Consider the following 26,203-nt stretch of genomic DNA (forward strand, 5'->3'; position numbering starts at 1 on the left):
TCTCTAATGAGAATATTTTAAAAACAACAGTGGAAAAACCAAATACATCAAAGTTTAATATGCTTTTCAATTACTTAAAGTATAAAAGTATGTCTTACATACTATGCAAAATTTAGATAAATTTTATTAAATATTAAAAAATTAAAAATAAACACTTAGAAATGAGATCAAACTATGTAAATATAAATAAATAAAATTATTCTAAATAATCTTCTATCTGTTCTTAAAGGAAATTCTACACACTACTTTCAAAAAATTATTTATGAAAATACTTTATCAATTTTAAACTTTATAAAAATGAATTTAGAAAAACTCTGAGATCATTACAGTAGAGCATCGATTATCCGACTTAATTGGGGACTGGGGTTGGTCGGATAACTGAAAAGTCAGATAACCGAAAAGTACGAAAAAATACATTATTGGTATAATGTATTAGGCCTGGTTTAAATACTAGCCTCCCTTTCATGGTCGAGCCAGTGCTGCCAGCTAAAACATGCGAAATTTAACAAAAATAATATTAAAGTAGCCAAGACATAACCAAATGTTGTAGCGCCACATCACTAGCGGACATTTGAATTTCCCGACTAGAACGCGGTCGGTTAATCGGGGGTTAATCGGGGTCGGATAATCGATGCTCTACTGTATTTCAAATAGATTTTAGAATGTATATACAAGACACAAAGGCAATTCCAAAGTACAACAAATACATCCTGCACATTTATTAAGTTTTACAAACAAACTGAAACTTAATACTGCTTCTTAGATTTCACATTATTATTAAAAACATCACCTGAGTTTAATAAGTTGTCAGATATTTAGATTCATATTGTATACTTCAGGATGTCCATTATACAGTAAGGAATATATAAATATTTAATAGCATAAAATAACACTTTCAATAATATATAAATATATAGATATATATATATATATTAAACATTGTTAAAACTTCAATGCACATGAAGAGGATTCAACAATAGAAAAAACTGCCTTTAAGTAAATTTCACTCACATCTGATAAAATACTCTCATATTGTAATGATCATCTCCCATTGCCTTTAGTACTTCACTTAATTTTTCTGTCGTCGTGTTTGCAGATCCGATGTCAAAATTAATGTTTTCACTATACCGAGCCATAACAAATAATACTATTACACCAATTATAATGCCAATATTTTGTAATAGAAAAACTTTCAGTGTCTTTTTTATTCCTTCATTTTGTGCTGCATCCAGAGCATCATTCAGTTCATTCATCTGAAATTAAAAATATTTTTAAAATACTAAATATAATAATTATAAGTTATTATGCTAATTGAATACTTACCATGCCTACTAAAGATATGTAAATGAACATTCCTCCTGCAAAAGCAAATATGTAGTGACTTCCTTCGGCTAAATCTCCTAGTAATATCCCAAATACTAATCCTAAATAACATGTACATGCTGATATGAAGTTATACATTAAAGCTTGTCTCATAGTCATACCTGCACCCAACAAAACAGCAAAGTCACCTGATACAAAGAAAATAAAAATAATTTAAATCACCATATTATAAAATATTAAAATATAAAACTGAAAAATGAATGAAATTAAAAAAATATTAAAATTCTTGGTGTCAAAACAATGCATTACGAATTGTTATAATTATAATAAATATTCAGATTTTTTTAAAGAGAAAATTATCATAACAATGTTTAAGTACAAAGGCAAGCTACATACTTTTGATTTCTCTTAAAATAAACTGTGGAAACTATTTAAACTTATTAAGATATGACAGTGTAAAAAGAGTACAACTATGCATTTGAGAATCTACAATAACAATTTATTTGATGGTGACAATTCTTATGGTTTCCATATTGCCTATATTTATTCTAAATAACTTTGACCACTCCAGCAATATCTGTCAAATAATTTTTTTGCAAGTTTTCTGTATTAATTTTTCTGTTGATTTAGCTTTTCATTGAATTAGTTAGGTCATATCTGGTCGAATCAAATCTCTAATAGTTTTCAAAATCACTTATACTAACTTCTTGAAGAAGCTAATTTCTTTAATTTGGATATATAAAAAGTTCAGTCAATTTTATTTTTGTGCATTTTTGGCATTTGTCTTTGCATGTTTTGTTATTTTTTATGATTTTATTGCATTGTATGTGCAATTTTGATCAAGAAAGTGCTCTAATCATTTTTTAATTTTTAGTTGTGCTAATGTTATGTCTTTTGAAAATGAACATATCATCGTTATCAAGTTGCACAAGTTGGAATGAAGACAGCCGACATTGTTCGCTCGACTGGTTTCCAACAGAGGACTGTCTACAGAATTGTGAAACATTTCAAGGAGACTGGAGGGACTGTGGACCATCCTCAGAGTGGTTCGTCCAACCACCATGACCACTCCGGAGAACATCAACAAGGTGCGATGCCAGATTCATTGCAATCTGGAGGTATCCATGCACAAAACGACCAAGGAGATCCAAATCAGCAAGGAGCGAGTCCGTAATTTCGTCAAGAGGAAGTTGGGATTTCGTAGCTACAAGATCTCCCACGTCCACTTCTTAAATGAAGTGATGAAGGCAAAGAGGCTTGAGAAAGCTCGCTGAATGTGTCGGCTGGTTGGTGCTAGTCGCTTGAACAAGGTGCTCTTCACTGACGAGAAGATTTTCACCCTCAAGCTGCTTCAAAACCACCAAAACCACCGACAGCTGCTCAAGAAGGGTCAACAGAAGACTGCCGCTGCAAAAACCATTGGTCACAGCCATTTTCCAGCCTCAATCATGGTGTGGGCTGGCATCTGCGCCACTGGGAAGACGCCGCTGGTCTTCATCAAGCAGAATGTCATGATCAATGCCACCATCTACGAGCAATGGGTCCTACATGACGTATTGGAGCCATCGGCCCCACCACTGGAGGGGGTGGAGCTGAGTTAGTGTACTGAAAAAACGGTCATTGCCTGATATCGAATCAGTCATAATACAAATGACGAATAAGAGCATAGAAGGCGTATAAATAAGATTTTTAAGGCCAATTAACGGAAAGAAGGTGTCCCATAGATTTAGCATTAAAAGTTTGAAAAGTGGAGTTTTCTGGGAATATTTATTGCTAAATTGTCTTGAAAACATGTTTATTTGTCTAAATAATGTCAAACAATTTCTCGTTACCAAATTAGAAGTGAAAAAACAATTAAAACAAACGATTTTATAGCGACTGTTTATATAAACCAAAGTGGTAGTCTGCGGGGGCGTGGCATTTTGCGGGAATTTTACTGACAATTGTTTTTACTGGTGGATCTAATAACAAACAAAGAAGGTAACCAGTTACAGTGTGAAAGAAGTTAACTATTGATGATATCTGCCAATAATCTGCCTTTTTATCTCTAGTTGCTGTACAGTTTTAGGGGGTGTATTTTTGGAAATACTGAAATATTTCTGGCCTGGGGTTTGTGACAAAGCATTTAATGGTTGGAACACTTAAAAACACTTATGGGAAGACAATTCAACGATTAGATAGCAACAGGTTTGTTTACAGTTTGAAAAACAGACTTTTGAAGTTGACCATTTTTTCCCTGAAAAATTCCCGAAACTTAATACTTTTTTTGTTTTCATTATAAAATAACAAGTGATATATTTTGAGTAGTATTTTTGATTAATACATCAGAAACACAATCCCACTAACTTCAAAAACAAAAAAAAAAAATGCAAAAAAAATTTTGATTTTTTCAGTAACAACTTTAGTCGCATGGGGTGTAAGTGCTAAACCACCCCGCGCACCTGACGCCAGGTTAACAGTCAAATCCACTCTCCGTCGATTACACTTATGAGTTTTCCGAATTCTGATTTCCAAATAATCATCTGTTTTCTTGTGGGAATGGATTAAAACTCATATCGGGCTCCCGTGTGACTTTGGAATTTCAATCTGAAATTCAATTCAAAAGCATTGCTTCTCATTGTTATTCATCTTTACTCCTGACAATATACAAGAAAGATTCAAACAACCCAGATAAAATACTTATGTTTTTAAATAAATAAAAAAATCCGGCATCCAGTAAAAAATGCGAATACACGGTTCACAAAAATTATTTTCAAAATTGCAAAGAATCTTTCGCTCGCGTGTATAGGATGACCTAGGAATTTGAAGCTGTGATAAATGAATAAAAACCTCATCTTATATGCAAGTAAATATGGTATGTTCTATATTCTATAAAATCTTTCCATGAATTCCATAACATATTACTTAAAATAATTTTATAATAATTTTATCATGACAATATAAAGCATTGTATTTTGAAAAATTTTTTGTTAAAATATTTTAAACAATTTTATATTGCAATAAGATTTTGCTTAGAAATAAAACTGAAAATATTGATTACGAATTTATAAAGTTATCAGCACATTTTATGCTTAATTATCACTAATTGTGTATAGTTTTTTCATTATAAAAATTATGGCTAACAAAACTTTAGCTTAAACACCATTGACATAAAATAATAAATGTCATTTTAATACAAATAGACCGTTCTTTATTTTTAATTAAATATACCTAATTCATGTGGAAATTCTTCACAAAGAACTGCCACTGAAATACTAATTCCTGAGAGTATACTTTCAGAAAATGCTGCCCCAATAGATAATCCATCAATAAAATTATGAAGCCCATCTCCAAATATAATCATCCAAGCAACTGTTCCAATAGCACTATCTTGACCTTGCACAAAAGTAATTTCATGATTGTGATGGTGCACACTGGAATGTACCTAGTAAAAATAAATTTATTTATAAATTTACATAAATGGGGCTTAATTTTAGAAAATTTTAAAAAATGCAATTTAATCAAGAGTTGATCAAAATAAAATTAATTTCAGTCATTTAAAAAAATTTGAATTATTTGTCATCAACATTGAAAAGTTTTATAAATATAAAACTTTAGATCAACTTTTTCATCTCCTATTAATAGTACTTCATTCTTAGATTATATCTAATGAATGTGCAATAACTTTTATAATAATACTAAGAAGATATTTGTTAAATTTCTTACTTGATCTGAGGATGAAGTTAATTGTTTCACTTGATCATCTGTCCATAAATCATTCTCAGATATTATTTCATTTAATGAGTTCTTTCCTTTAGTACAATTGGAATTGCTATCATTCAGAGAACTAATTATTCCATTTACTGTTGTTATATTTGTACAGACTACAGGTGTTGAATCTTTTCTTTCTTGTCTTGAATTTTTCTATTATTGATATGAAAAGAATAATTTTAACAATAGTATATTTAAAGCAAACTTTAAATAATAAATGAAAGAATGACGTTATATATTCAAATTTGTCTTCAATTATAATTAAAATTTTTTTATTCAATATGTTACATATCATCAACCACAAATTTATCTAAAACAACAAAGATCTAAAAGAAACATTATACAAAATAGGAAATCACCCTTCTTTCAGTAAACAGTATTTCTGCTGCTTGGGTATAATGAGTATTCATTCATGTTAAATGATTAAATTAACAGTATTGTTCATTTAAAACACCAATAAAGCAATATTTTAATATTTTTTATCAACAGAAAATTTAATAATTAACAATATATTGAATATAATTTAAAATAAAGATAAAGTGTATTTAAAACTACATCTGATAAAGTCTAACAATAATTTAATATACAGATATATCTTGACTTATGACCTTGACGTACAATTATTTGAAGTTACAATGGTTATCTCAAAACAGTCATGGTAGCTATATTGGCAAATTCATTATTATATGCATACTCAGGGTTCATTGACAAGTTATTCTGACTAACCAAAATTTTCTTTGGACAACTTAATGTACTTCTGAAGTGGTCAGGCAGACAACTTCATTTATTTTCTCATATTTTTAAACTTTTTGGGTTTTGTGTATATTTTATCACATTAAATAGTAATATGTGCTTTTTTTTATAAAGAGATAATAATAATAATAAACCAACCTAATTTGTCCACAGAAAGGTTGATTCTTCCTCAGTGAAAGAGGACAAGGTCTCACAGATATTTTAAATCTGCATTAAAAACAAATATAGACACTATAGGAGTTTTTTTAACAAAAAGGAAGAAATATCACAATTATACAAATCAACAACTCTTACATAAACTGCAGAATATGGCCACCATGGAATACTAGGGTATGAATTCTCTTACAGATAAAATCTGCACCAGAAGTCAATACAGGTCAAGAGCAGAGACAATTGTCCATTTTCTTCAAAAGGCACCAGATGTGCTCTTTATACACTTTATGTAATCATGGATAACAAGAGTTACTATACTTTCCTACCTCCTCATTATACAACTTTGTAAAAAGAGAAATATTGCACCACAAGACAAAATTTAAATACAAGTTGCTGGTCTGATTTACAGTTGAACCAAAAGGACTAAAAGCCATTTTTCATAAAATCAAAAAGAACCATAAAACACTTACATCATGCATTCACTTATGTAAGTAGAACACTTACATAACTAATTTGAGAAGATTGGGTAATATTTTTAGATGTAAGCAAACAATAAAGAATATATTTTTCAGCCTGACCTGGTCACTTCTCACTATGTACAGTACATCAGACTCAAGCACCACTGATTGAGTTGGACTTCAAATTTTGTGCTGAAAAAACAATCCTCCAAATATAACCCAATTCTGATGAATTAAATAACATTGCACTTACCATAAATGACTGGTCTATGCTAACCACCAAAATTTAATATCACCAATGCCCCTTATATACAAGCTACCATGCCAAATTTTGTTTCTTTATCTTCACCCCATCCTGAGATATTAAGCAAAATAGATAATACACACACACAATTTTTATGCCTTTTTAGTACTTTTTTTAATTTTGGGGATCTGAAAACATGGAGATTTGTAAAAAAACTTAGAGGGTCAAATTTGACACAATTCAAATACTTTTCCCTTGTTATGTATACATAACAGCCATGAAAGTAACAAGTTGGTCAAACCCCATAATGGGAGTTCATTCTAGGGTTCACTATGCTGCTAATCAATCAGAGTCCTTAGTACAATTTGGTCTTACAAATTTGTTTCAAATATATTATGCTATTCACATGAGTTGCCTTAAGTTATGAATAATTAACAAAACAACATACTCAGAACACCTTATAAATTTGCAGCCGTGTTTATTAGGTACTAACAAACGTTTTCGGTCGTATTTAACGACCTTCTTCAGGAAAAATCCAAAAAATTGAACACAAAGACAATCTGCAGTAACGAACAAGTGTTTGGAACGTTTTTAAAAAGTATTCTAAAGAGAATTGCGTGCTCCATCTCTACATCGATGCGTATTAAATAACACAATACATGAAAATAAAATAAAAATAAATAACTGACAATGAAAAATAATATGCTCCATGGAGACATTAAAAATAAAATACAAACATAAAAATGCGGTGCAAACTGAACGGCGCAGAGAACATAGGGAAGGAGAGGAGCTGTGCGGAGACAATAACTAATGGGTTCTGTCCTTGAGTAAGCTTCTGCTTATCTGCTTTTCTGACGTTTACATGCCGTCTGAGCTCCAGGCTGCAGGTACTTTACTAGCCTCTCTGAAGTTGATAGATTGTCCTTTCTGGCTTGCTTTGCAGATATGCCAAGCATCTGTATAATGGAGGTGCTTTATGTTGCGAACTGTTTGTATTAATCTTGCTACTAGGCACCTCCATTATACAGTGCTTGGCATATCTGCAAAGCAAGCCAGAAAGGACAATCTATCAACTTCAGAGAGGCTAGTAAAGTACCTGCAGCCTGGAGCTCAGACGGCATGTAAACGTCAGAAAAGCAGATAAGCAGAAGCTTACTCAAGGACAGAACCCGTTAGTTATTGTCTCCGCACAGCTCCTCTCCTTCCCTATGTTCTCTGCGCCGTTCAGTTTGCACCACATTTTTAGTTTGTATTTTATTTTTAATGTCTCCATGGAGCATATTATTTTTCATTGTCAGTTATTTATTTTTATTTTATTCTCATGTATTGTGTTATTTAATACGCATCGATGTAGAGATGGAGCACGCAATTCTCTTTAGAATACTTTTTAAAAACGTTCCAAACACTTGTTCGTTACTGCAGATTGTCTTTGTGTTCAATTTTTTGGATTTTTCCTGAAGAAGGTCGTTAAATACAACCGAAAACGTTTGTTAGTACCTAATAAACACGGCTGCAAATTTATAAGATGTTCTGAGTATGTTGTTTTGATAAGTTATGCAGTCTACGATGAGGAATAATTAACATCTTAATGAATGTGTAATTTTTTTCAAATGCCATATAATATAAATAATACAAGTTTTATAAGAGTACTAAATAGTTTTCTTTTCAATGAAAAAACTTTTCTATCTATCATCATATGATTGTATAGAAATTTCATTTGAAAGAGTTTTGAAAGTAATTTTACACTTCTTAAATATTTAAATACAGTCAAATCTCTGAACAATGGTCATTGACAGGAACATGAAAATTAGAAATGTTCTATGTTGACAGGAGAGCTGAAATTACATAGCTCATTTACGTCAAAGAAAAACATTACAGTGATACCTTGTACTTTGAATGCTTCAGAGTTCAGACACAAAATTTGACAAAAATCTGCCTTGGAGTTTGAATGAGGCTTCAAAGTTCAAACTGCACATGTAGTGAAAAAATGCACTCAAAGTATCAACAGAATCTGTCATGTGTCCAAGTCATCTCTTAGGCCACAACTCCACTAGCGCAAAAATGGCTGTAAAACTCCTCACTGTAAAAGCTTTTAATCACGTGACCAAGATATTTTACACCTGAGCAGGTCGTAAAACCAACGTAAAAGCGAGTTGAGCAGTGTTCAACTTTCGACGCGAATACGGTCATAAGACGGTACCATCCACCAATCAGAATTCAGTGAAATCTAGGTCATTGTGACATGTGCGAAAATGGCGGAAAACAAGCTTTTGTGTATGTTCTCTCATGGCTACTCTAGAATAGATCTGGAAAGATTTGTCAAAAACATCTGAAAGTATTCATATATCTACGACAAGAGGTATTCCGATTATAATAATGGATGCCTAAAACACGAGATATGGACGGCCAAAGGAAAGTCCTTCATTTAGAGGAGTATATAATAAAAAAGCTAAGCTTATAAGTGCTGTATATAATCTAAGTAATACAATAATAAAAGTTAATATATGAAAGTAAAGATATTATGTTTACTACATTTGTAATTATAGTACAGAAAAAACTCGTAGGATATAATCATTCTCCTTATATCGATATATCACGTATACAACCGTAATAGTACTGTTGCCGTAAAAAGCTTCACTAGCCGGACCTCCACTGCAATCCGAGCGCAAACACAAATAGGTCACGTGATTAAAAGCTTTTACGGCAAAGGGTTTTACAGCAGTTTTTGCGCTAGTGGAGTTGCGGCCTTACTCTCACATTATGCTTGTATGTTTTCAGTGCTTTTTTTTCATTTTATTTTTGAAGTGTTTGGTTATATATACTGTGAATTGTGTGTTATTTGTCAATTTTTAACAATTTCTTTCTGCAATTTTTCTTCATCAACACCTTTTGGGTGCATCATATGTTTTGTATCTCAGTTTAAAATCTCTCAAACAGAACTTTTTAAAACCACATTTGACATGTTCAAAGTTTAGGAGAATCTTCTGCCATACACAATCAATTATTTCTACTGTTTGTATGATCTTTTCCAAAATTCAAAGCATAATATGACTGATAGGCTTTTTATCTGAAGACATTACTTGATTTTATTTGAACAAAATCTGAAGAGTTTATGGTATGTTTCTAAATGAAGAATAAAATCACACATTAGAAATAATATGTTAAATTTCACAAGTGTTATAATTAAATCAGGCATCTATGTTAAGATGCCAGAGTGGACAGTGTGGGAACAGTAAATACAATTTTCATTTTATTATACAGTATTTACATATTTTATTTAAGGTTTTCATGTTTAAATTTATTATTAGGGTATTTAATTGTGTTATTTTTACATTAAGTAATATCTCTTTGATGATTATCAAAATGAGTATTGTTCAGGGTCTGGAAATGGATTAATTTACTTTCAATTATTTCTAATGGGAAAAATTGATTCAGTCTTTGAATAATTTAGAGTTTGAACAACCTCCTGAAATGAATTAAATTCAAAGTACAGGGCATCACTACTTTTAAGCATTTGTACAAAAATTTTGTAATTTTCTGTGATCCTTCTCTAAAGTAGAATATCTTTTAGGAGTTATTTGCACATGTGTTTTTACATACATTTAATTGATCTTTTATTGTAGGCTACAACATATGTGAAAAACAAACATTGTCTTTAGCTGGTGGCAACTGAAAAAAATTCTTCAAATTCTTCTTAAACACCTAAAAAACAGTCCTTGGTATTGAAAATTTTTAATCATCATTGTGGATAGAGAACAGTTCTTTACATAGTTTAAACTTAAGTCAAAGCCTATAAAAGATTGCTCTACATTGTGTTTCTAGAAGTCCTCTGCATATTAGAGAAGGACTTTCATAGAAATCTTTTTATGATTGTCAATAATGTTCCATGTAGTTACCCATAATGTTTATCAAGAAAAATTAAACGTTTTTTTTTTTTGTTTACAGCCACGTTTATTTAATCATATAAAAAACCAATAGCCAAACTATTCATCTTATCAATAATAATTACATTTGTTCAGCACTACTTTCTTACTATTTTCTTGTACCATTTTGAAGGCAGTGCCCACTGGTAAAAGAAGCTTGGAGATGATATAAAAATAAAAACTTTTTATTTTATTTAAAGAAATAAAATTTATGATCACAATACCTTTCGAATACTTATGATAATTTTCATAAAACGATCACTTAGGAAAAAGATATATATTCCAACAAATATAATTAATGCTTTCCATAAATATCCATGTTCAACATCTTCACCTAATAAATTAAATGCCTAAAAAAAATTATAATTTATTAATAAATGTTATTTTTAAATCATCATGTAAACAACATTAATAAATTATCTAAAAATTATATTTAAAAAATAGTAAACTTTTAAATAATTTTGGCAAGTTTTCCTATTCAATAATCTGAAGAATCAGAACTGAAGATAAATAAAAATTTCTAAACTTTGGATTTAGGGAATATATTTTAACTTTTATATGAAAATAATTTATTTGGTATTTTGTATAATTATTAATTCACATGAAAAAAGTGTAGAATTCAGAATAAGTTTAAGTTTATTTTAAGCTGACATTATCTTAATCCTTACAAATCATCCAAATGCACCAATACAATTTACAAAAAATTCAGAATAAAATATATGAAACTAAGTTTTATTCAATACTAGCCACGGATACTATTTTAAACTGAGTATTTTCTCTGTAATCAGTATTCAAAGGTTATTGCACATACTTTGTCTGTGATTTGTTATTATTAAACAGATATTTGAATATTTATGAAAATTTTGATTTTTAAAAAAAATTATACTTTTAAATGACAACTGGCATCTTTCTTTGTAATGAATATTAAAGTTTATTTGGTTAAATAAATAAATAAATAAAATATTGTAAAAATATTACAATGTTTCCTTAATTTAAATTTTCAAAAATCTATTCTAATAAAATTGATATTTCCCAATGCCTAGCAGAGTCAAGAACTTATAGTAAAATGTTTAGTGATAGGATATAGCCAGACAGATACTGATGAAGTATTAGGAAAATGCCAGTATAAAATTTATTACATAACAATTTCTTTCATTATATATTGCATAATTATGATACTTATTTTATATATTATGAAATATTAAATTATAGCATAATCAATTAAAAAAACTGAACATTTTTTAATTCAATCATATGAACTTTGTTTTAGTCATTCTCACAGATTATTAGTAATAAAATCTTGATTTTGCAATCAATGTTTAGGTAACAGATTAAAAAAATCTTACAAAATAGGCAATAAATCAGTTCAGAAAATAAATAGACATCAAAAAAATTTATCATCATTTAGAATTCTATAGTAGTATTTGCATTTATGATTTCCAGAAAGAAGCTTCTACTAAACTTTTTTCTGCAACAAATACTTTACTAAAGAAATGATGATAGCTAATAATATTAATCAAATTAAAAAGTTAATCTATTACACATATACAAGAATTAAAAAAATTAAGAATTAAAGAAGATTAGCATTAATAAATTTTATAAATTTCACATTAACAACTTTTTAATAACAAAATAAAAATTATCATCCATTTCAAATTTTCATATTTATAGACCTTCTTGGAATTTCAGGAGATAAGCTTTAAGCTGTATCTAGATTGGCATTCAAGCCTTCCAATACAAACCATGACAGACTTCCAGTTTTCCTAAGATTTTCCACCTTATTTAATCAATTAACTATATGAGAAATTATACCTGTTAATTCTAAAATCATAAATAAGTAATACTTGTGCAAATTCTGTTATATGTCACATTCACTTATTATAATAAATAAGGCTAGATAATTACATATATATGCTGCTTAGTTATATAGAAAACTAAGCTTGACTTACACTTAATCAAATGAATAACTAATTGGATTCTATCATTTAATTATGTTGCTTAGTTCTTATAAGCAGACACACATTAGAATTAATGAGTTATATTAAAATTTTAAATTACATGTATTAAAATGTTTTAATTTTAACAAAAACTGAATGTAACCAAACAAACTAAACTAAACTTTTAATTTTGCTTAACTTTTTAAAAACTTAATCCATAAATATATATATAAATATGTCTTTGTTTAAATATATATATATATATATATTTATTTAAACAAAGACACATCAGAATCAGAAAAAAAAAACCAAACTTTAATACACTAAGTGTTTTCAAGATATATTATTTCCAGTCTTAGATTGTTAGAAATTCAAAATTTAACGAATCTAACACTTACTGGACATTTAAAGCTTTATGAATGTTGCAAAAGTATTATTCCAAATGAACACACATTTTTGGCAACTTTAAATCAGACATCAAATTCCTAGTATAAACAAGCAAAAAATGAAAATGTTTGTTTATTTGGAAAAATACTTATACATTAAAGGTTTAGTTTCAAAATTTATATTCTTAATTTCACCTTTTACTAACTTTCAAAAACACTAAAAGAAAACTTCAAAAGAATTTTAATAAATAGCAGTCTGTTTAGTTTTCATACAAATATATGAATTCTCACATTTCATGTTGAATGTTTGAGAACAAAATTTTTAATTTTTGATGATAATTATTGATAAAATTTTATCACAAAGTTTAAAATAATTGTAGAAATTAAAATCACCTTAAAATACTACACAGCTATTTGTATAATAATTGAAACATACCTGAGGTATTAAGTGAAAAATTGCACTGCTAACTAAACTTCCAACTGCTAATCCTTCAAACACCATCAAAACTGTTTGGTAAGCATTTTTATTTATGAGGGGAAGAAGCACTACACCTACTAATGAGCAGCAACTGATGATGGTAACAAATAAAATACCAAATCCCCATACTGAAAATAAAGAAATCTATATACATACTTATATTGCTTAACACAAATTTTAGTATGCTTTTCATTGGTACTACTTTATTTTGTAAACCATAAATCATGCAACTTGTACATGACTGGTGCACACATAATAGAACAGAATGGCAAATGTTTCATGAATGCTTAAAGGAAATCAATCAATTTTGATTTAATTTACTCTATAGCCTAAAGTCCAGGGAAAAGTTCTTTACTCATGTGAACATTTTCATTCACATTCCATTGGATAAGCTCAGACTGTAAAAATGGAAAATGGAACTGCAATGTTCAAAAATTTGAATGCAGTGAGTTGTCATTCATTTATTGGTGGAGATGTTTCTGATTTGGGCAGTTGCTGATTAGAGGAGACACTTCCCATATGAACCCATGGTTTATGGGTGGTAAAGGAAAAATTCCATGGGTTGAGGAATATGTGGTCATCCTTAAAGTTGATTGCCTTCTTATTCAATGCTGCCTTGTATATTTCAAGCAGCTCAAGGTAGCACAGTTGCCTCCTGTTGGAGGTTCAGTGGAGGATGTTGGTCTTATCAAAATGGACTTTCACACTCAGATCAAATGCTTAAGTTGACAATGCAGTAGAACACCAATCCCTGGAAATGTCTGTTTGGTGTTCTTTTTTGTGGGAAGCAATCTGTCTTCCAGTAGCTGTAATGAATAACAACTTGACGCATTAGAATTTTCAAGCATTGCAGCTCCATTTTCCATTTTTACAGCCTGATGATGTGCAATGAAATGTGGCATGACATTTGCACAAGAAAAGAAATTTTGCTGGACTTTAGGCTATGGCGTAAATTAAATTGAATATAATATATCAAGCATTCAGCTGTTGTCTTTTATAATCAATTTTGTAAATTGATTAATTATATCTTTTTTGAATTGAAAACAGTTTTATGGATTTGCTAACTCTCACATTTCTTTTTATAATTAATTAATCAAATCAATTTTAAATTATATTATTATTAAGTGTGTATATACATTTATACATTTACACTTGATAATATAATTTAAAATTGATTTATATATATATATATTTTAATTACAAAATTGACATAAAGGTAAAACTTTAGAATGTATTGGTATTTACATAAACTACTTGATAAGACTCTTATGTAGCCATTTAACCATTCTACTTCACATTGTTTTTGTAATTGAAGAAATTTATATAAGCAGTAATATAACCTGTTTAGCTAATTCATAAAATAAACTAAGTGACATTTACTCTGTTATCCATCTTCTTTATTTTAAAATCATTCACATTTTTGATCATATGGTAAAATGAACTAATTGATATTTAATTTGTTTTCCATTTAGTTACATGATACTGAGTTTTTGTTTCATACATTACTTGATAATTTTACAATCTCTATGAAACTACTAGTATAAATTAATATATATTACCTCAACTAGACATAAATACCGATAAAATAAAAACAAACGTTTTCTTCCATTTTAAATGGTCATCTTCAGGTTCAAAGGATACAGATATAAACAAATGCTGTATATATATTGTCTACTTGGACCTTGTTTATTAATAGGACTTATTATACTGGTAAAGTTTCTGATTAGCAATAAGAGGAAATCTTAGTCAAATGTCAAAACAAAATAGCTTTATTTCTACAGGTGAAAACAAAGAGAATTTGTTTTGACTTTTGACTAAGATTTCCTCTTATTGCTAATCAGAAACTTTGTTTATTAATAGGACTTATTATACTGGTAAAGTCCAAGTAGACAATATATACACAGAATGTAAAAGTAAGGACAAAAAGGTGAAAAGAATAAACAAATGCATTTTTCAAAAATAGAACAGAAATTTAAAAGTCTATTTTATTTTTGCTGGTTTATTGGTATTTGTGTCTTGATAATTTTGATTATGACAAAAATAAGGATTCATTTTCTTGCTGTTTCTGTAATTTAGTAGGATGCCACTGTTTTTGTTATTTTTGTATAAGTATTTTTTCAGTAATTATATTTTATGATATAATTACTTATTTTTGGTAAAGTTTAGTTTTTACAAAATTATCTCTTCTCTGATAAGTACAGAACTTTTTTGATCTATTAAAAAAAACTATCAGACCAAAAAAATTTAATATTTGACATATTAGGTAAACAGATTAATATTTATTAATATTATGACATACAATTTTGTTTATATCCTGCAATTCAGTATAAGTATAGCATTATTTGTTTGTTCATATATTACACTATTTATTATTTACTTTGTTATTCATTTCATGACATTTTAAATATTCCAGGTTTATAAAATTTTAACATATAGTTTATTTCATTAACTATATTGTTATATGCTGTTGGTCTTGTTTATCAAGAAATTACCATTTTAGTCAATTCAATTATATAGGACAAAATGTTAATAAAATGAATACCAAAATAAATATTAAGTTTTCTATTTAATTAGTGTTTATATTTTAATTATTGCTTTATAGCAGATCCTCCCCCAAAAATCATGCTCACCATTTTTTAAATCTCCAAAAGGTAGCTTATTTCCTAATTGTGAGTACAAGAACAAAAAGTTTAAAATGCCTTTGCTCTTGTGAATGAAGGTAAACAATTTTTAATGCATTGCTGCACAATCATTTGCAATCATATCAGATGCACCAATCATGTACACATCACATTTAAAAGGGATTACAAAGTGAATAAGTGTCTTTTAATATACACTGATTAATGTACTGTATTACTAAAAAACTTTTTAATCAAAATATGAAGTCTTAAAAAGACTTAGATTATTTAATATTAAAACAACTTAAATGATTAGCTAACACAGATTTATTAATGAACATACAATTTGATTTCATAAAATTTTATTTTTAACCTTTGAATATATTCAGTAAATAATAATTCATCAATTTTAGATCTAATATCAGATACAATTTTTTTAAAATGTTTAATTTCTGTAGTGAATATTTTATAAACAAATTGAATACAAACTAAAGAAAAATTTTTAAAATAAGAGATTCTAAATGTGCATTAAACCTTAAATTCTAAAAAGGATAAATTTCAAATATTAAATTTTTTTGGTCTGATAGTTTTTTTTAATAGATCAAAAAAGTTCTGTACTTATCAGAGAGAATTTTGTAAAAACTAAACTTTACCAAAAATAAGTTCGCAAGGTTCACAGATCAAGCATGATGTACTAAAATCAGATTTTTTTTTATTAAAAAAGAAGTAGAAGTTCTTTTCATTAAAAATTAATCTCCATCCTAAATATTGTTGGTATATTACATTACATACATTTTATTGTGATGTTCAATCCATGACATGTAATCAGAATGAACAGCAGCATACAAAATATTAAAAAAAAATATTTAATTCAAAACATTTAGAACTAAGCTACTAAAATGATTTATAACCATAACATTTTCTATTAACTTAAAGAAAACTTTATTGGGAAACATCATGAAACAGTGATTATACGCAGAAATAAAATTTTAAAAAATTTATTCTTGTGAGGAATGCACTATTGATTTTACATAACCAATTATAAAATGTCAGAAATAAATTGGAAAAACTAAATATTCAAATGAAAATAAATTATTAATCAATGAAAAAAGTTTAAGTTCAAATTAATTTTAAAACAAACAAAATATTTAAATTCTAAATTCAAACTCAAATATCACAAATGATTTTTAATATTGAATATCCAATTACATTATTGTTTAGGGATTTCATGATACATGAAGCTTTAAAATAAATGTTTTTGTCAGTATAAAATTTATTAAATTACAATTACTAAATATTTTATAGCATTTTCACATGTAATTTTGTGTATAGTTTACTATTAGTACATGTACAGTACTTATATAATTTAGAATTACTTCTAAAGACAATATTGTTATTTATACATATTATGCAATTTCAAGAAGAGATGAAAAATATCTAGTGTCAGATTGTGTTAAAGTTTATACATTTAGCAATTGAAGCCATGTGTAACTCTATATATTTAGATTGGTTTGAAATGTCATTATTCATGAACAAACACACATTCAACTTAACCTAATTATGATTTAATAAAAATCACTTAAATTATCATATTCAAATGTTTGCATTTAGAAAAGTTATTTAATTAATGACAACAATATCATAATTTGTTTGATATAAAAATTATATCATATTGATTTATATTTAAAATTTTACAATTATGAATATAATTCAAAATTATAATAGTATTTTATAAAAGCTAGATAAATATAAATGCTTGTGTTGACAAAGCCCAATAAATTAAGAAACTTTCTCAGAAAGTGATGCACTGCATTCACCTTAAGGATTGCAAATCACAGGGTGATAAGCGAAAAGAGAATTGACAATCAAGACTAGTTTCAAAAAAATGTCTACAAGGTTTATTTTAAAAAGAAATATAAGAAATATAATCAAATATAAGAAATATGAAACTTATATACTCTCTTGTTTGTAGTTTATAAAGTATTTGTTTCTGATTATTATTCTTTTGAATAAAAAATGATTATTATCATTTTTGTTTTATTTTTAATGATATATATTTTTTCTTCCATGGATACTGATTATTCAGAAAATCAGAATTGTTCAAAATATTTATTAGTTTTGCTGTTAATAGTTATAAATATACAACAGATATTAATTGAAATGATTAACATTTTTTAAAACCAAAAATAACAATTATCACATAAGCCGTTAGAAACAAAATTTAATACAAATGAAACTACTCTTATTGAATTCATAATATCAAGATAGAAAATAAAAATTTATTAAATATCTTTCATTAAAAAAAATATTGATTCATTTATTTTTACAAGAATGCTAATATTCATTCAAATGAAAACTAAAGTAACATTTCATTATTGTTATTAAACAAATCATTAATATAAAATCATGAAAAATGGAAAATTCTTACCTGCAGCAGTACTTGGTCTAATTTTATTACTTTCTATTTTTTCTTGTAAACGACATGATTTTTCATGTAATTGAAAAAGTAATACAGGACAAAGTTTAGTCACAGCTGATGTAATAGTAGTAGTTTCTGTTTCATGTAATAATGATGTTAGATCTTTTGTTGACATACACTGTAAATAAAAATAATTTAAACAGATTTGAAATGGATAAAATTTCATTTTAATGCAATTGAACTTTTTAAATTATTAAGGACTAATTTTAATTTGAAAAAAGGAACACACTTTTTTCATTAATCCTGTCCAAGCATTATTTAAATTTTATGAAGTCTGATCATTTTCAGTCATTTCACTTCATTATTTTGAATAATTCTCAGATTTAGCACAATATATTTAAATACAAAGAAATTATCATACAAAATGGTACAATAAAAACAAGATGTTGAGTATGCTATGCTAGAGAAAATCTAAAATGTCAAACATTTTATGCACCGCCAAGTATCAAACATTTGCAAAGCATCAAATTTAACCATTGACAACCATTAACCAGAATTTACATAATCCAAGTGGTCAATTAATATAACTACCATCTACCTATTTTTTAACGATGATTATTATTCAAACTATATCAAACCCCTTAACTTCCCTGCAATAAAAATCTAATAGCAAAACTAACATTTTTAGATATTTAAAATGAAAGTAATAAAACACAGTTTACAAAACACAAATTTATATGAACTTTAGAATGTTTAAATTCTTTATTAGTTTATTATTATAAATTTTATAATTTAAAATAACATAACAACAGCCTACTGAAGATTTTTTTTTCCCTGCTGTATATGAAGAAAAATAAAATGATAATTATATGTTCTAATAATAAAATACATCATATAGTTTTCTTTTTCAAATTTGTGTAGATCTACATACATAAAAGTGTGAAAATATAAAATGTTTGGTATAAGAAAATTTATCTCCATAAAATATATTATTGTAACAAGTTGATCATACAAATAATTGTGAGTCAGTTCAAATCCTTTTTAATATTCCAACTAGAGACAGATGGTTAACAACATTAAACATTGATGATATGATATTAAAAAACACAATATACAATTGATGTCGACCTTTCCTTTGAAGATCTGACGCCAACGACACAGCTTTAAAATTTTCGCATCATCAGGTAAATATCTATTGTATTTACACACATTTGTAGACCTCTGGTGGAAATTCGAGAATGTGAAATTGTGAAAAATTTTAATGCTGCGTCGTTGATGTCAGATCCTCAAAGAAAAGGTTGACGTCAATCATATAATGATATTAAAAAACACATACAATATATGATTGATGTCAACCTTTTCTTTGAGGATCTGACATCAACGACACAGCATTAAAATTTTTCGCAATTTCACATTCCCGAATTTCCACCAGAGGTCTACAGATGTGTGTAAATACATTAGATATTTACCTGATGATGCAAAAATTTTAAAGCTGTGTCGTTGACGTCAGATCTTCAAAGGAAAGGTCGACATCAATTGTACATTGTATGTGTTTTTTTAATATCGTATCATCAATGTTTAAAGTTGTTAACCATCTGTCTGTAGTTGGAATATTAAAAAGCACTTGAACTGACCCAGAATTATTTGTATGGTCAAAATTGTTTCAATAACAGAATTAATCCTTGGAATTTTACAATTCATGTAAATAAAATATATTGTTTTGCTATTAATTCTCAAATCTTAGAACTTTTATTAAGATTTATATAGATGAAATATTGTTGTTTAACACTAAAAAATTTTAAAACAGCTCAATACTGCTAGTTTAAAAGGTTTATTAAACTTTAAATATTTTATTATTATAAATTATATTTATCAGATAAATGACTATTTAAAACATTTAACACATTTAACACATGCATTGTGTTAAATGTAAGCTAAAAAACACAAATGCAGGTAATATAGTTTTGATGTGTTACTTGAGCCATGCCTACCAACCTAGCTGACTGTGCAATAGAATGATATCACAAGGAGGAGGAGAAGTCAACTAACTTGCAGTATTAGACAAGTTAGGAGTAACTGCAGAAAGCTTGTAGTCAGGTAAAAAGAAGGCTGAGTTGTCTACTGATCTTCATCTAATGATATCATTTCAACCAGAATCTGCAAGAAACTTGCATTCAGCTAAGTTGGTGGATACAGGTCTAGTGAAAAATCAGCAGTAGTCTTAAAAATATAATGTCATCATATAAATTACTATATTACAATGGTTACATAGAAATGTATTGTAATACATTAAAACAGTAAAAAGATTAAATTTTTGAAATAAAAACCTTAAAAAATATTATTTTTTAAAAATAACAGATGATAAAATTCTCATAAAAACTGAATCTAACTTTTTCTTAACAATTTAGCATTTTAACAACAGAACATTCAAATATTTTCCATTTAAATTTAAAACAAAAATATTAGATAAATTAACAAATAAATAATACAATAAAATAAATAAAATAAAACAAAAAACATAAAAATGCATCCAAGTATAAGGGCAAGTGCTGACTAAGAGTTATTATTTTTTAATTTTTCTCTTATGTAGAATTTCCATGCATTTTTTTCTTAACATTCTTCAAAAAAATTGTGTCATTCATTCAAATAAATTTTTGTTGATTTATAGTTCATTAACTAGAATTTCTATTTAACTAATTCATTTATCACAATTTAAGTGATATTTTATCAATTTAAAATAATTTTTAACACTATATAATAGAAAAGAGCTATATGAAACAGTGCTATTTTATATAAGTTGTTTGTTTCAAAGTATATATAATAACAGTTTCATGTTTTAAAATATAAATTTACTGGAGATAATTACATTTTATTATAACAAACAATATACTTTAAAAATGTATATATATATATATATATAAAAATTTCATAAAAAGTAACAATTACAAAAATTACAGTAAAAAGAACTTGATCAATTCACATTTCTGTGCTTCATCTAAATGATGCAGCTGTATCAATCAAACTAGATATAGGTTATTAATGTTCTACATAGTATTGAATTTATTCACATATATTTGCTAGATAACTGCTTCTAATACAAAAGCAATTCTACAAGAAACTTGCAGTCAATAACATTATTGTTGTTATTATCACTGAAGTATTAATAAAATTTTGATTTTTAGTAATATGGTTTAATTTTGTAAAATTAATAAATTTATGCCATTATACTTTCATATTTATTGCTCAAAAAAAATATATAAAAGCATATTAAACAATATATGTTACCAAATATAAGTAAAATTTACATCAAAAAATATTAATAAATTATAAAAATATAAAGTATATCTGAATAAATAGCATGCATGACATTTGATGATAGGGAAGCTGTGCGTGCCCTGATAGAATCATTGGAAGTGTTATACAATATTTTGGTGTGTAGCATTCCCAGATAAACTATATGAGGTTGGTGCTCTGTGTAGCGCATGCGCAAATGCATATAATGTGGCTGCTTTACACCATTCAAATATTTTCACCACGGAAGCTATCCTGTATTTAACAATACAGCACTTCCATTGGGAATATGCATATACGAATTTATATTTGAATATACAATAGCAATCTTATCATTTTTTTTTCACGTGTAGTATAAAAATTTGTAATAAGGTACATAATGCGGTTATAATAAAATATTAATTTTAATTAATTCAAAGTATGTTAAAATATGAAAATAATCACACACGATGTATTTATATTTTAGAAAATATAAGGGAAGGTGTGCTTCCACAGCTTCCATGGATGACACGCCACTATAATCTACTAAATTCTAAGTTAAACATCTTAAAAAATAGGTAAATTATTGAAAATTTTGCATTATCATTGTAAAATATTTTTTAAACTCAGTTCTTTTGCCTTTTTAATAAGAAAATTTACAAATTAAACTGCATTCATTCACTCTTAGAAATTGACACTAAAATTTTAAAGTTAAATTTTCCAAGTCAATATATTTTTGTTTTAACATGATGATAATATGATTATGATTTAATTATCATTGAATTACAGTTATCATAATTTCACAATTAATAAATCAGATTATTACAAACTGATATATTAATATTATCTGTAATTTGTTGCAATTTTAAGATGAACTCTGTACAATTAAAAAATTTCAATTCATAAACAAAAGGATTTAAACAAGAGATTTGTTATTAACATATTAGTCACGAATTTTATTATATGATACATATATATAATATATGATATATACATATATATTTTTCTTAGTTCTTGAATTTCATGATTTTAATCATAATAATTTAGCTCATGAACATTGCAACCAAAAATAATTTCCTTTTATTTGAAAAAAAATCAAAAGTAATTTTGTTAAGATAATTTATCATCATCATCATAAAATAATTGTTATGAATACATTAAATGCTTGATAAATACTGGATTGGCACTGTATACTATATTCCAAAGTAAATACATGAAGATACTTAATATAGATTTCATCACATCTTCAACTTCTTTCCATTCTTCTACCTATAAAAATGTAGCAATCACAGCTTTAAATTATAGTGTGTATTTATTATCTAAAGCTAGTGGTCTGAGGAGTTTATATTTGATCATTTTCACAATAAGTCTTAGAGATGTTAGTAGTGTGTATCATGAAAGAATAGCATAACTAGATATTTTCTGGAGTTTCTGTTCTTTACCTTAGTCCAATCAAAATGTGGCAGTTTCTATATTTTGTAATCAGGAGGCAGAAAAAAGTTGAAGTTATGATAATAGGATTTAAGTTAACTATTACTTAATTTTTAATCATACTCTTTCCATAGGACCCCAGGACATCACAGAATATTTTATAATGACAGAAATCATTATAATTTATTTGAAAAAAGTCAATATATTAAACAAATTAAAATAATATTTGAATTATAAGAAAATTATATGGCTCAGTTATATTAAGTATCACAATTGGAAATGATTGCTATTGATTAATTTTTAATTTACAATGAATTTTTCATTTTAGTTGATAACACTCTATTCAATGCCTTTCTACGAAATTACAATGCATATTTGGAGATGTATAAACAAAAATTTGCTGTGTAATTACTTAATGCACAAAAATAACTGTCCTGGACTCTTTCTTGGAACTAATTTGGGCAAAAAATTCCAACTTGCTGTTTATATGAGAAATTTTATATACCTGTATTAGATGCAAATCCATGTAGCCTATTGTCTAACTTTAGGTTTCCCAGAACATATAACCTTCTTACATTTCTTTGCAATGTAAGATGGTTATTTATTAATTGGCTTTATTCTAAAACTAACTCTGTAGTCACCTATTGCACTTTTCCTCCTGATGTAATTATTTTTAAAAATCCTGGTGTATAAAATATTTTATATTTTTATTAATGTGTTATATTACAACACTTGTTATAATTTTAAGTATTTTATTTATTTTTCATGTCTGCAGTTTAATTTTCAAACAATCTTTTTAAATTTATTATAATGTTCTTTCCAACATTGCCTGATAATGTTAACCATTACAAATACTATCACAACTTAAGTTTACCTTGTATTGTAATTTTTTTAATTGAAGTAGTATTGTGCTTTACTACTTCAATTAAAAAAATTAACATAAATAACAGTCTTCCATCTTACTTGCATTAAATAATTACACAGCAAATTTTTGTTGAAACATCTTCAAATATGCATAATAATTCCCCAGAAAGGCATTGAATAGTCTGTTATCAACTAAAATGAAAAATTCAATGTAAATTAGAAATTAATCGATAGCAATTATTTACAATTGTGATACTTAATATAAGTGAGCCATATAATTTCCTTATAATCCAAATATTAATATTTTAATTTATTTATCAAATGATTACTGATCAGTTATTTCCTTAAAGAGTTTACTAACTTAAAAATGTTACTATAAGTAAGGTTCAGTTACACAACATTTATTTATTCCTACAAAATAGGGAAAAGATTGAGTTGTTGTCTAAAGTATATTGTAAGCTAATCTTGCAACATTTAATGCCATATTTAATGTAACCAGAAATAAATATAAATAATAAACTAAATTTTATGTAAAATTATGATATACACCTAATTTATAACTTTTACGTAAAGAACTAATTCAAACTATATACAGGCGGTCCTCTATTTTCGTACCTAATTGGTTCCTGAAATGTGTATGAAAGTTGCAATGTACAAAAGTAGAGCAGTGTAAAAAAACATCAAAAAGGGTTTTCAAAATATTTATTTATTTTTTTTATTAGTTTCTGGTGTTTTCTTTATAAATTTGTCAAGAGATAATTGAATTGTACTCTTTTTTCTTTACCTCAAGACATCCCAGCTCAAGACCAAACCCGTGATGTCGAAAACGGACACGATTAATTTCAGAGAGATGGGGAGGGACCAGTGACTAACAATTCACAAGAAGGGGAAAATCATTACACGAAAGTACACACATTTTGCCATATATAAAAATCAAAAGTACAAAATAGTGAATTGTATGAAAGTAGAAGACCACCTGTTAATTTTATCAATGATATCGTTAAAATATTCAAACTTGTGATGTCAAAAGATTTCTAAACATGATGCTGTAGTTAAATTTTTTTTTTTGGTTGTTGTTTTTCAAAACTAGTATATATAATAATAAACATTTCTGAGAAAATTTACTTATAATTTAATAGTAAATTAAACTACAGATAATTTTATTTTTAATTTCTGAAATTTATTCAAATTTATAAGGGTTTATTCAGATGTAATCTGTAATACTCTCAATTCCTAAAATATAAAAAATACATACACTGTATATCAAACTATACAATTTAAAAAAATACAATACTTAATTCATCAAACTATTCAGTTTATAACATATAGTTTGAAAAGTATTTTTAGTATAACATTGATTTATATAAACACTCACAATTTCATATATTTTTTTTAAATCTGTAATTTCTTTTCTAAATGTTATACAAAAACACTTGACAAACTTAACAAAATTATTTATATATATATATATATATATATAAAAGTTTAATTTCTAAAATTGTCAATGAAATATAGGACTACACTAACCATTATAGAACTGTATATACAAAAGTATATTTATAATTACAAAATTCTGATTAATCCTTACCTTGGATGTCATAATTCTGTTACAAATATCTTTGGCATTACCGTCCTGAAGGGAACAATTCATCTGTTCGGCTCGAACATCCAGATTTCTTAAACTGGAAATTAATTTGTCGAGGACAGACTGTAAATCTTTCAAATTAAACAGTCCAGTCTCGTTATTATTGGACAAGAATTCGGGATAATATTTTGCTATGGTTAATTTTGTCAGCAATTCCATATCATCTAAATTACTCAAGCTTAAGCATTGAGTCACATTAATTGTCAAAAGCATTAAGGATGAAAGAAGGACGATTTTCATAGTTAATCTGGACTTGAAGTAAACTCTGGGTAGCAAAGTTTAGATGTAAAAGATTATTTAATCAGATATATAACTAGAAATTACGCAATAATACGATCGAGTTACTCTTATCGATATGACTTCATTCAATCATCTGATAGAACTAAGAAAACACGTTAAAATCTCGAGTAGCAAACTACTGCACCAGTCAAAAGTAAAACGCTCTTTACATTCTCGTCTCGACGAAGGAATGAGATAAAAACTATTTTTATTCATTCCGACTCTTACATACATATCGATCAAGAAATTTGTAAATTTCCTACTCGTCACCT

General features: G+C 27.0%; 1 protein-coding gene across 1 annotated transcript; it reads right to left on the minus strand.

Moving 5' to 3' along the window:
* Positions 1–695: 695 nt before the first annotated feature.
* Positions 696–26,203, minus strand: LOC136976531 (metal cation symporter ZIP8-like). The gene is made up of 8 exons (XM_067271834.1): positions 25,596–26,203; positions 18,452–18,620; positions 13,364–13,533; positions 10,829–10,954; positions 5,029–5,226; positions 4,534–4,747; positions 1,324–1,511; positions 696–1,253 (listed from the first exon to the last, which is right to left on the minus strand). Exons 1-8 carry the CDS (start codon positions 25,890–25,892, stop codon positions 1,008–1,010), a joined length of 1,608 nt encoding a protein of 535 aa, XP_067127935.1. The 5' UTR covers positions 25,893–26,203; the 3' UTR covers positions 696–1,007.

This window comes from Centruroides vittatus, unplaced genomic scaffold, assembly GCF_030686945.1.
Source record: "Centruroides vittatus isolate TY-2023 unplaced genomic scaffold, ASM3068694v2 contig_401, whole genome shotgun sequence".
In the NCBI taxonomy this organism is placed as follows: domain Eukaryota; kingdom Metazoa; phylum Arthropoda; class Arachnida; order Scorpiones; family Buthidae; genus Centruroides; species Centruroides vittatus.

Bases quoted from the DNA above. Each gene is read 5' to 3' on its own strand.
- LOC136976531 (XM_067271834.1), bottom strand. From the start codon at position 25,892: ATGAAAATCGTCCTTCTTTCATCCTTAATGCTTTTGACAATTAATGTG. The intron at 10,955-13,363 runs GTATGTTTCAAT...AATTTTTTTTAG, and splicing joins TTTTTCACTTAATACCTCAG to GCATTTAATTTATTAGGTGA. The intron at 5,227-10,828 runs GTATTGTGATCA...TATCAATAATAG, and splicing joins TTATCATAAGTATTCGAAAG to AAAAATTCAAGACAAGAAAG.